This window comes from Labeo rohita, unplaced genomic scaffold (assembly GCF_022985175.1).
Source record: "Labeo rohita strain BAU-BD-2019 unplaced genomic scaffold, IGBB_LRoh.1.0 scaffold_1755, whole genome shotgun sequence".
Taxonomy (NCBI): domain Eukaryota; kingdom Metazoa; phylum Chordata; class Actinopteri; order Cypriniformes; family Cyprinidae; genus Labeo; species Labeo rohita.
Window position 1 is genome coordinate 526 of NW_026127951.1, and position 13,202 is coordinate 13,727.

The 13,202-nt window shown below is 36.9% G+C and overlaps 1 protein-coding gene and 1 long non-coding RNA gene across 3 annotated transcripts; one reads left to right on the forward strand and one right to left on the reverse strand.

The window, feature by feature from the left end:
- Positions 1-2,925: 2,925 nt before the first annotated feature.
- On the reverse strand, positions 2,926-5,352 carry LOC127158874 (GTPase IMAP family member 8-like). The gene is made up of 2 exons (XM_051101843.1): positions 4,695-5,352; positions 2,926-3,972 (listed from the first exon to the last, which is right to left on the reverse strand). Exons 1-2 carry the CDS (start codon positions 5,350-5,352, stop codon positions 3,017-3,019), a joined length of 1,614 nt encoding a protein of 537 aa, XP_050957800.1. The 3' UTR covers positions 2,926-3,016.
- Positions 5,353-8,133: 2,781 nt separating this feature from the next.
- Positions 8,134-12,907, forward strand: LOC127158875 (uncharacterized). Of its 2 annotated transcripts, none has more exons than XR_007826300.1 (3): positions 8,134-8,376; positions 9,693-9,799; positions 12,653-12,907. It is a non-coding gene; the product is annotated as an uncharacterized LOC127158875 (long non-coding RNA). The 2 variants fall into 2 exon arrangements; XR_007826299.1 differs by having other exon boundaries at positions 8,221-8,376; positions 9,693-9,795.
- Positions 12,908-13,202: the final 295 nt, after the last annotated feature.

Genomic DNA, 13,202 nt, shown 5'->3' on the forward strand with positions numbered 1-13,202 from the left:
TACATTCAGAGAAATAATATAATAATTAACATATTGTAGTTTTATATGTGCAAAATACTGAAACTGAAAACTACTACTACTACTAATAGGCTACATATGCATTTAGAAGTTTTATCCAAAATTACTTACAAAAGAGGAACAAAGCAATTAGTCAAAAGTCAGTCATAATACACAATGCAAAGATTATTGAACAATAATAATACAGTGCTAAGGTTATCACAAATAAACACAAGATTGTGACGCACATCATTCTTATTAAATCGTTCCATAGATAGAGAATCAATATAAGCATGCAGTTAACACAATTTTATTTCATGTATTCAATTTAATAATACACAATAAAACAATACATGAAAGCTTGCTGTTCTTCTAAAATGAGTACAGTTTTCAAATACATGGGAACAGAACGCCCCCTACTGTTTTTCCCTAAATAACCACAAGATTAAATCAAGATAATTTTTTATTGTAACTATAGACTGCATTGGCAAGAGTGATGTAGAAGTTTTCACCATGAAGCTTACACTGGTAGATACTCTGTATCTGATAAAATCGTATTTGTTTCATAAACAAACTGTGTGAAATGTATTTTACAATTGTTTAAATATACAAAATACCATGAATTTCTTACCTCTCCTCAAGAAGACTCACTGCAGCTGTGTCCAAAAGCTGTTATAAACTCTGAGACAAAGACTGAAAAAAACAGTCAAAGGATTTGTTATTGGATTTTCAGTTCTTGCAAGAATGGTCAGTCTAACACAGAAGCTCTCTAGTGAGAAAGACAGTTCAGTACAGTCTCTTCTATACTGATAAAGGCTGTGCAAGGATCAAGCTTGACCTTCAACAGTATCTTTTCAGATTAGCTCTAACCAGTCATAGCCTTTCCCTGTTAGAGGAATGCTTACAAAAGTTTTAACCACAGAGAAAATACTGAAGGCCAAATAGAACATATGAAAAATAGACAGTATACAATATGGAATAATAAAGAAAATTATAGAAACTTCCATCACACTAAAATATTTCTCGCTAGAAACAGCATCAAAAGTGGAAAAAGCTTATACAAAGTGCCCAAACTTCCACTTTTATTTCTTAGCTCAACTCTCACAAAATCACAGAATTTTCACTTTTCGTGCTTTTATGTCTGGAACAACTTAAATTGAGATCAAAAGAAATAATACTGCATGCTTTTATGGCTTTTGTGTAAGAGGGAACCTATGTGTCTGAAGAGGGCGCTCGCTGCAGAGCCAAATGGGAGGAGCTGGAGCTCTAGCTCCCCCTCGCTGGAGGTAATGGGTGGAGATAGACACCTTAACCACACCCTAACCCTACCCCTTACCCTATCCTAAACATAACTCCACCCATCAGTTCACATAGAGGTGGAGCTGGACATCCAGAGAGGGGGAGCTGGAGGCCATTCGCCTCTACAGTGAGCAGTACTTGTTTTTTTGGGCAAACTTTATTCAATAAATTTCTAATAAATATTATGGTTGCACTTTATTTTGATGGTCCCCTTTAAGACGGTGGATGAGAACAAATTAGGTAAAGGAGTTGAAAATGGCCATCATGGGTTGTAAACACCCCACTGACTGGGTAACACCCAGCAGAGTTACACAGAGGTATACTCTCATGATGTTGTGGTCATCAGCAACAAATCTCCATCCCTGTGTGTGCTGGCAGCTTTTGTCAAAAATTGCAATGTTGATCCAACATACTTTAAATATTAAACAATCAATCTCAACCAAGATGATGTATTTTTAGACATTTATTCATAATGTGCAAAAAAGCACTGTAGCTGTAAATGGGTGTAATTTTGCAATAGGCTATAGCTTGTTTTTTCCATTGAACACAAAGGTGTGAAGGTGTGATCACAGAGTAGATCTTGAAATGGTGCTTTAAGCATGGAATGAAATTTTAAGGACCGGTTAAGGACCTCAAGGAAGATTAGATTCAGCTTTACAACAAATGATGTAAAAATATTTTCCCTTTAACACCCCATTTCTTAAGAACTGTATTGATAATATAGTTTATCAAAACACACACACACACACATGTTGGGTTTACATGTTTTATGTGGACATTCCATAGGCGTAATGGTTTTTATACTGTACAAACCGTATTTTCTATCGCTCTACACCTAAACCTAGCCCTCACAGGAGACTGTGCACACTTTTACTTTTTCAAAAAAACTCATTCTGCATGATTTATAAGCCTGTTTCCTCATGGGGACCTCACAAATGTCCCCACAAGGTCAAAATTTACTGGTATTACTATTGTGGGGACATTTGGTCCCCATAACGTGATGAATACCAGGTGCACATACACACACGCACACACACACACATCCTCCATTCTTCCCTTGATCTTCATTCCTATAGAGTTTAGCAGGAATTTGTCTGAATTTTAAAAATCTAGAGAGTTTAATTTTATTTGTCATTTTAATTAACATGTCTAATGAACAGAATAGCTTGATCACTAATTACTTGAAATTAAATCATCACATCACCTCTTTAACAAATGTCAATGCAAACACATAATTCTGTACTTAATGAACATTTAAAATCTGAATCTAGATCTTAATGTGGTAGTTGCATAGGCTGTCAATGGAGGAACAGAAGGCTCTTAGATTTTATTAAATATATGTTTATTTGTATGTTGACACAAGAGCAACACAAGGGCAAGTAATTAATGGCAGGCTTTTCATTTTTGGGTAAACTAACTCTTTAATAGTCTTTAATATGACTGATTCTAAGTACTCACAATATTAAAATGTCCATCCCTCAAACAGGTACTCCAGTTTACATGAGTTTAGTGGATTCTAGTAACTGGAGAGCTTCATTAGGGTTTTTTTTTATAATATATAAGTGCACAAAACACATTAGCATTCTAAAAAAGCCATCAATGACAATAAAGAATACAATATAATACAGCATTTTAAATAGCAGTTTAAATAGTTTTATGAAAAAGCTCAACAGGTTGCTGTCCTTCAGTAAGCATGTACATGTGATCATCATAGAGTTTCTCACTTAAATGCACACATCTTCTGGTTTAGTAGTTTCTTCAAAGCCTGGATTACAGCCTCCTCAAGACCACTGGCAGGCAGTATCGACACTCTCTTTAGACAGAAATCTACACCAATTACACAGATTTCAGCAACAATGAACTTAAGAGCATCACGTCGACACTCCTCTGCTAACCGGCAGTATATTTTCATCCATTCTGTTCGAGTGACTCGTTTGTGTTCCTGTTTGAACTGTTTCACTTTCTCATCCAGTTTCTGATTCTGAATCTCCTGAATGCGGTTCTCTGTTTCATAAAACATGTCATTGGTGAAGTGTGTCTCTCCATTTTCTCTTCCATTTTCTGTCACCATCATCTCTATTTTCCCAATCAGATCTTTGAACTGTGGGAAACTGGCAGAGTTGTTGTCCAGAAAGAAGTATCTGTTTCCACAACTGTGTATGAGCGACTGAAGATCTGAATCACTACCCTGTAGAAACTGCTCAATGGTTTTATCTTCCTTCTCTAATTCATCTTTGTGAGTGAAGAGGATCATGGTGTATTTTATTATCTGTTCTCCAAACACTTCTTTGAGTTTCTCTATTGTTTTCTTATTTTCCTCTGTGAATCGACTTGCTTTAATCACGATAATAAAAGCATGTGGTCCAGGAGAAGCAAACATTACACATTTAACTATTTCTTTTATAACTTCCTCCTCACTAAGTCCAGGATCATAAAGTCCAGGCGTGTCAATCACTAAGAGGTCTTTACCAAACCTCACTGTAGTTTCTAACTGACACTGTTTCGTCTGAGAGACTGTACTAGTAGTGGATTTGAACAGGTTTCTGCCGATTATGGTGTTTCCAGTGGCACTTTTCCCAGATCCAGTTTTTCCCAGCAGAACCAGTCTGATCTGGTCTTTCTTCTCACGAATCACTGGAATCTCATCTAGATCTTCTGATAGAGACTCTCCTGAAACTACAACAGAAAGACCCATCATCAGAGTACTGTTTTTTAAATCTCAATATTCTCAATAAAGTCTTGCATTTTTGAAAGGCCCTTCAGACAGAGAGTGACACAAAAAGGCGATTCTCTGACGAATGATGCTTTCACAACAATTGTTAGACGATGAATTACTGGCTAATTCACACCTGACATGTGGCACTGGCCGACAATGCATTTAACACCTTCACACAAGGTGGTGCAACTCACCATTCAGCTGATAGTCCTATCTTCTTTGACCACTGAGAAAAAGAATCACTTAAATGTTCCCAGTTCTATCCTCTAAGCACCCTCAAATTAAAGCAAGATCACACTCAGATGAAGCTGTAATAATAATATTTTGGCGTAACAGGTTTAGCAAATGCTCTAGTGTCTATTTGTGCTCTGTGGAGTACCAAAGGTTTCTATTTACAATGCTTTTTTTGTAGCATTGAACAAAGTTGCCAATCACAGACATATCTGCTGATTTCCTTTACACAATGGCCAATCGGAGGTGTTTCAGTTAGACAGCAAGCTCACAAATGATTCAAGGGTGTCATTGCATCATAGATTGGCATCACTTAATCACGCTCAGTGTGAAAGGCCTTTAAAATCAGAGTGCAGATTTTCTTAATTGATCATGCATGAAATATATGTGATTTACGCTTGAATTACTTGCATGTCTTATAGAATTAATTTACATCAATAAATAACCTTACAGCTGGGATCAGGAAAATCCATGCTTGATCTCCTCCTCATGTGTTTCATGATAAATTTCCCACTGTTCTCCGTCATCATTCTTTCAATCTTATGCAGTAGTTCTTGAATCTGATCATATGATTCTTTCTTGTTATTGAAACAGTGAAACTTTCCTCCACATTCAGTGACCAGTTGTTGGAAATCTGCATTGTTTTGCTTTTTTAGATGTTCATCAATGGTCTCATCTAGATCCTCCAGTTCATCTTTGTGTGTAAACAGAATCATGATGTATTTCTGGACTTCAGGACCAAATAAACCTTTAATAAAATCCAGGATCTCTTCTTCATTATGCAAAGGTTCCTCTAGATGAACGGTGAGCAGAACTGCACTGAGACTTGCTGAACATCTAGAGACCAGCTGCTCTTTCAGACTTTCAAACTTCTCTTTGCTGAGATCTGGATCCAATAGATCTGGAGTATTAATCACATGAATCTGCTTCCCACCAATCTGTGCTGCTTCTTCACAAACTTCAGCTTCATGTTTCTTCTTACGTTTTTGAACTTTAAACTTTCTTTCTCGCAGTATAGTGTTTCCAGATGAGCTTTTCCCAGAACCATTTCTGCCCATCAGAAGAATCCGGATCACTGGATCATCTGGACTGGAGCTGATCGCTGACATCTCTGAAAGACACAAAAAATATGGAGAATGAGTGTGTAGAACAGGGTCAAATGTATTAAATTCCGCAAGTTAAAATCTAAATCTGCTAAATCTGTAGTGTGCTATCCAAATAATATCACATGTCATTCTTCATGATTTGTGAAGTCTTTCTCACATACAGTTTTGGTCAATTAACCCTTCCTAAGTCTGTGGCTTCACTGTTGTGAGTAGTGAAGTTAAGCATCAACTGACCAAAACTGCACTGTGAGAGACTTCACAAATCACAATTGTGAAGTTAGGCACCAGCGTAAGATCATACTTTTTACTTCCCTAAATTTCATAAAACATGTTGTTACTCCTTATAATATATCACATGCTCCAAAATGCAGAAGCAGTGTCTGAATCATGAAGAAACAGATTCTTTTCGTTAAATTGATTCACAAATCACACCAAACTATTCATTCACGAATGGAATGATCCGATTGCAGCTGTTCTCAAGTCGACAACCCATTGATTCAAATGATCCATTTAGAGTGTATTTGCTGTCACAAAGTTTGGTGTGTTTATGTCTGTTTCCACTAGATGACGCTTGTGCATTTAGACCTTAGTATTGCGGTAACTTTTTATTAGTATAATTAGTATAATTAGGGGCCAAGCACCGGAGGTGCGGTGGCACCTATTGTATCCGTTGGCGTTATTATTATTCCGCTTCTTCTTCTTCCTCTTCCGCCGCAAGTCTATGGCAGCCCATAGAACCGCTTGCGGGAAAGTTGTATAATTTTGCACACTGATAGAGGACAGTCCCAACATTAACCATAGCAAGTTTGAAGTCTCTAACTCAAACTCTCTAGCGCCACCACTTGTCCAAACTTTCAAAAGATTTATGCTAATAACGTTTGAACCGTAAGCCACACAACAAAAATTCTTTTTTCCTCTGATTCCTTGGCTTATGCCGAGTCGAATGGACACCAAAATTAAAAAATCGTAAGGTTTAGTTTTTTCGCTATTCTCAATTGTTCGTAAAACCTACTTTTTTCGAACTCGTCCTAGGCCGTTGCACCGATTGTCACAAAAATTGATCCAGATCATCTTCAGACTATGCTGGCAAAAAGTTATGGAATTCAAGTCGATTCGTCCAGCCGTTCACGAATAACACGTGAAAGAATTCTACGAAAAGCTAGCAAAAATCAATGTGAGGCTATATCTCCGTAATAGTTTGTCATATTGACACCAAACTTGGTGTGTGTTATAACAAGTATGACCTGAGCCTACCTGCAGTGTTTCGGTGCAGTGCCCCCCTAGTGGTCAGGAGATACGAAAAATGGCTATTTTTCTTTATAACGTCTGAATGATTTGTCCAAAAATCACAAAACTGGTCTCTTTAGATTCGGTGTGTCATACCGAGTCGAACCATATCCAATTTTCCCATGTCAGCCATTTTGGGTGTCGGCCATTTTGAATTTAGCTTTAAAATGCTGTATCTTGAGAACGGATTAGCGTATCGTTTCGACATTAATTACAAAAATGTTCGGCACCATGCCCTGAATGTACATAAAAATTTTGGGGCCAGCGCCACCTTGTGGTCAAAAGTTATAACGAAATTTCGAAAAATGCTAATAACTTTTGCATACATTAGCCTATTGAAATTAAACTGATTTTGATAGATTCCTTCGGTCATGCTGAGAACACCGATACCAATTTTGCCAATTCTGGCTGAACTTCCTGTCCGCCATTTTGATTCATGTTGAAAACCTACTGAACTCCTCCTAGACCGTTAGTCCAATTTTCACCAAATTTGACTCAGATCATCTTCAGACCATGCTGACAAAAAGTTATGGATTTTGTGTCGATACACGAAACTGTTTTCGTTTAGCGCATCAACGAATTTACTGGAAAGATGCCAAATTGCCTCCGAGTCTGTATCTCTGCAAAGCTTTGACATATTGACACCAAATTTTATATGTGCTATTGTCACCACACTCTGACCAAGCCACATCAATTTGGTAACAGTGCCACCTATGGGTCAGAAGTAATACGCCATTCACTAAACATTAATAATGAAATTTACAAAAATGCTAATAACTTCTGTTTACATTAGCCCATTGGAATGAAACTGATGCCAATAGATTCCTTGGGTCAAGTCGAGAACATTGATACCCATTATGCCGAAATTGGCCAAACTTCCTGTCCGCCATTTTGATTAATGTACAAAACCTACTTTTTCGAACTCCTCCCAGACTGTTAGTCCGATCTTCACCAAATTTGACTCAGATCATCTTCAGACTATGCTGGCAAAAAGTTATGGATTTCGTGTCGATATACGAAACCGTTTTCGTTTAGCGCATCAACAAATTTTCTGGAAAGATGCCAAACTACATCTGAGGCTGTATCTCTGCAAAGCTTTGACATAATGACGGCAAACTTTGTGTGTGTCATTGTCATTTCACACAGAACACGTCACATCAATTTGAAAACAGCACCACCTGTTGGTCAAAAGTGATAAGCCATTAAATTTTATTACGATTGGTTGCATTTATGATTTTTCAGCCATTTCAACTGATATTATCCTAAAATGGCTTAAGTTACTCACTGTTGTAGTTGGTCTGCTGCTCCTTGCCGTGCTTAACTCCTCATTCTGCCTCTTTTGTGCTTGGCCCCGCAATTGCTGCTTGCAGCTATATTTTTATATTTTTGATTATTTTATAATGTTTATTCTGATTTTCATACTTAATTGTCGTTTATTTGAGCAAGACTGATTCTTCCTAAGAGTTTTTGGGTTATGTTTTATTTCAACCCATTCTCACTCCCGAGGCGTCAAAAACTGCAGAACGGTCAAGCGCCTCTAGCGTCACTATGAAGACGTCAACGGCGCCCCTCCGCGTCACTATATCGACGAACTGGGACCTACATTGATTTCAATGGGAAACTTTTGGCGTCAGAACACAGACGCGAAGGAGACGGTGATCGCTATGAAATCACGTTCAGGAAGTCTCATTCAGCACACATCGCGATATTTGCCATCAGTTTACATGTGCCGCAGGTTGGGTGAGTAGTCGTAAATACACTGTCTTAATGTTTGTTTTAAAATGTATCCTGTCTTCTTTATTAATCAGATTAGCGCCGTATGTTCGCGTAATTATATCTGTCTTTGCGTTTCATTGCGTTTAACTAAATGAACACACCTGCTAACTGAGGTGATTAAACTCTATCTGTCACGTGACATGTCATAGACCTTCGATCAGTTTTATATTTATAACAGGTTCAAAGATGGAAGTTGTATTTGTAGTAAAATCATGGTAACCACAACACTTACAACAGTTGTTGTAAGTTGTACTGTGATATTTGAAGTTAAAACAGAGTAAACATGACAATTACCATGTTTTTACCACGGTAACTGTAGTTGTACTGTGATATTTGAAGTTAAAACAGAGTAAACAGGACAATTACCATGTTTTTACCATGATAACTGTAGTTGTACTGTGATATATGAAGTTAAAACAGAGTAAACATGACAATTACCATGTTTTTACCACTATAACTGTAGTTGTACTGTGATATTTGAAGTTAAAACAGAGTAAACAGGACAATTACCATGTTTTTACCATGATAACTGTAGTTGTACTGTGATATATGAAGTTAAAACAGAGTAAACAGGACAATTACCATGTTTTTACCATGATAACTGTAGTTGTACTGTGATATTTGAAGTTAAAACAGAGTAAACAGAACAATTACCATGTTTTTACCATGATAACTGTAGTTGTACTGTGATATTTGAAGTTAAAACAGAGTAAACAGAACAATTACCATGTTTTTACCATGATAACTGTAGTTGTACTGTGATATTTGAAGTTAAAACAGAGTAAACAGGACAATTGCTATGTTTTTACCATGATAACTGTAGTTGTACTGTGATATTTGAAGTTAAAACAGAGTAAACATGACAATTACCATGTTTTTGACACAGTAACTGTAGTTTTGCTGTGGCAGTTTCAGTAAAAAAGCACAATAATCACAACACTTATTATGCTTTTACTGCAGTATCTTTAGTTTGACTGTGATATGTATAGTAATAGCACAGTGATCACCAAACTTACTATGGTTTTACCACTGTAATGCTTTGATGTGCTTTTACAACAGATACCACATTAATCACTACACTTAGTATGCCATGCTTGTAATACCTTTTAATGTAAAAACCAAAAAAAAAGAGTAAATTAAAAAAGTAATAACTAAAAGTTATTTTTTTTAACCTCCTGCAGTTCATTCATATCAGTTTAGAGCTTAAATATGTTGCTCACAGATCATTATTAACATTCTTTATATATTTGTATTTTCTTTCCCTCTTTTTTTTTTTTTAGCTGAGGAGACCTAAAGGAAGCCGTCAGTCCAGTCTTGTTTGTGGAGAGGTCTTCATTTAGAAACAGAGAAGACAGAAAGCTGCGGAGGGAGACATTTGCAGTGGTAGGTCTGTGTTAGTTTTACCCTCTTATCAAACATTCCTGCTGTTATAATTTGTACAGCATATATAACATATATAACATGTTGTTTCTTAAACTTTTGCCTTGTCCAAATACCCACACTTGCAGTTTTGCACCTTGACTAATTATATGACGGATTTCCTGTATTTGGCCCAAGTGTTGAAGTGAACATGAAAACCACAAGTGTGTGTAGAACTTTTCATGACCTGATGGGACACATTATAGTGTGGTAAAATGCGAGTGTTTACAGAGATTTATTTTTAGTTTCAACTTTGCGCTTTAAAATAAACTTCTAAATATCTGTTCAGTCTCCCTATAACAGATGTCAATTTAATTTGTGGTGCTTCTAATTAAGTGATAAAAAAGCAGTTGCAAATGATGTACAAAATAAATATACTTTTTTTGCATAAAACATGCAACACTTTGTTTTACTACCAAATTATTTGTAATATCTAATTATTATAATTATTAATCATTTTTAACTTACATTGGAAAGGTTTCCGTGACCTCTCACAAGATCTCACGATTTATTCCAAAACATGATGCATGATGGGATACGCTAAACGTCCTGAGCAGTATTCAAAATGGTGTGGATTTAGTGTGCTTTAAGGGCACTGCAGTTTGGCATCATTAAGACCTGGGACAGTCTTGCGCACTTACTTCCTGTCGCATGCATGTGCTATAAAGTGGCCAAGAGCGCAAGTGTGGGTAATTGGACTGAGTAAACGTTTTAAAAATGCCCCATTAGTACATCAAAGTCTTAATAATTCAGTAATTCAATTGAACATTTGTATGATATTGTACAAGTGTACATGTAGACAGTCCTGCAAAGTTTACTCTACTGCTCATTGCCTCAGTCACTGTACAGTCGTGGCCAAAAGTTTTGAGAATTACATAAATATTGGAAATTGGAAAAGTTGCTGCTTAAGTTTTTATAATAGCAATTTGCATATACTCCAGAATGTTATGAAGACTGATCAGATGAATTGCATAGTCCTTCTTTGCCATGAAAATTAACTTAATCCCGAAAAAAACTTTCCACTGAATTTCATTGCTGTCATTAAAGGACCTGCTGAGATCATTTCAGTAATCGTCTTGTTAACTCAGATGAGAATGTTGACGAGCACAAGGCTGGAGATCATTATGTCAGGCTGATTGGGTTAGAATGGCAGACTTGACATGTTAAAAGGAGGGTGATGCTTGAAATCATTGTTCTTCCATTGTTAACCATGGTGACCTGCAAAGAAACGCCTGCAGCCATCATTGCGTTGCATAAAAATGGCTTTACAGGCAAAGATATTGTGGCTACTAAGATTGCACCTAAATCAACAATTTATATGATCATCAAGAACTTCAAGGAAAGAGGTTCAATTCTTGTTATAAAGGCTTCAGGGCGTCCAAGAAAGTCCACCAAGTGCCAGGATCGTCTCCTAAAGAGGATTCAGCTGCGGGATCGGAGTGCCACCAGTGCAGAGCTCAGGAATGGCAGCAGGCAGGTGTGAGCACATCTGCACGCACAGTGAGGCGAAGACTTTTGGAAGATGGCCTGGTGTCAAAAAGAGCAGCAAAGAAGCCACTTCTCTCCAAAAAAAAACATCAGGGACAGATTGATCTTCTGCAAAAAGTATGGCGAATGGACTGCTGAGGACTGGGGCAAAGTCATATTCTCCGATGAAGCCTCTTTCCGATTGTTTGGGGCATCTGGAAAAAGGCTTATCCGGAGAAGAAAAGGTGAGCGCTACCATCAGTCCTGTGTCATGCCAACAGTAAAGCATCCTGAGACCATTCATGTGTGGGGTTGCTTCTCATCCAAGGGAGTGGGCTCACTCACAATTTTGCCCAAAAACACAGCCATGAATAAAGAATGGTACCAAAACACCCTCCAACAGCAACTTCTTCCAACAATCCAACAACAGTTTGGTGAAGAACAATGCATTTTCCAGCACGATGGAGCACCGTGCCATAAGGCAAAAGTGATAACTAAGTGGCTCGGGGACCAAAACATTGAAATTTTGGGTCCATGGCCTGGAAACTCCCCAGATCTTAATCCCATTGAGAACTTGTGGTCAATCCTCAAGAGGCGGGTGGACAAACAAAAACCCACTAATTCTGACAAACTCCAAGAAGTGATTATGAGAATGTGTTGCTATCAGTCAGGATTTGGCCCAGAAGTTGATTGAGAGTATGCCCAGTCGAATTGCAGAGGTCCTGAAAAAGAAGGGCCAACACTGCAAATACTGACTCTTTGCATAAATGCCATGTAATTGTCGATAAAAGCCTTTGAAACGTATGAAGTGCTTGTAATTATATTTCAGTACATCACAGAAACAACTGAAACAAAGATCTAAAAGCAGTTTAGCAGCAAACTTTGTGAAAACTAATATTTGTGTCATTCTCAAAACTTTTGGCCACGACTGTACAGTCTCATTCGACACTATCACAATATTTGTAAATTAGTTGTGCCCCTTTTTGGAAAGCAGTCGATGCCCCACACAGTCAGAAACTTTATATTGTCCATTGGCTTCTTAATAAATTACTTCAAATGGGCCCCGTCACTTCATTGTCTAACATTACATGATGTCTCTCTGCACCTCGTAATTTATCTGTTTCCACAAGTTCAAATGCTAGTTTGATGTGTGCTGTTAGCATGTAAACATGTTTAAAATAATTAGATATGAAGCTTGCTATTAATGACTTACTTTTAATAATGGATGCATATAAAATTTGATTATACAGCATCTCTGCAGAGGCTGCTTTTACGGCCTAAAAAAATCTGCAAAATAATGTATAAACTAACATGTTGCATGTAATGTAATATTTTCTTTCTTTCTGTCTTACAGGGTTTCTTGCAGATAACGCTGTCCTTCTCCATCATGCACAAGGACTCTCCTCTTTAACTTTTTATCCCCCACACATACAGAAATGGCACCAGATCAATATTAAGACTTTGCAGGGTTTTTTTTCAGAAGATGCAACTTTGTTTTAATTATAAGCTTATAATGAATACATTTTGACCTTCCAGCAACCCATATACTGTATACTGAACCAGTAATGAAAACAATAGTTAAAAATAGTCTTTTTCGTATTGATAAAGCTTTGTGTACTCACAGACATACACTATATACTGTTTTGTTTTTGTTATTAGTTAATGTTTACAATTATAATTATCACTAGCAATTTTAATTTGCTTTGCATTTAGTCACAATAAACGTATTACAGTTAAAAATGTACAGTGATGTTTGCCTTTTAGTTTATTTATTTATTTATTTTTTTTAAGAGAAGACAAAATATTTTGTGAAGGTTTGTACAATTTTGCATGTGGTTTGTAAAAGTATTGTTTGGCACACACACACACACACACACACACACATACATATATATATATATATA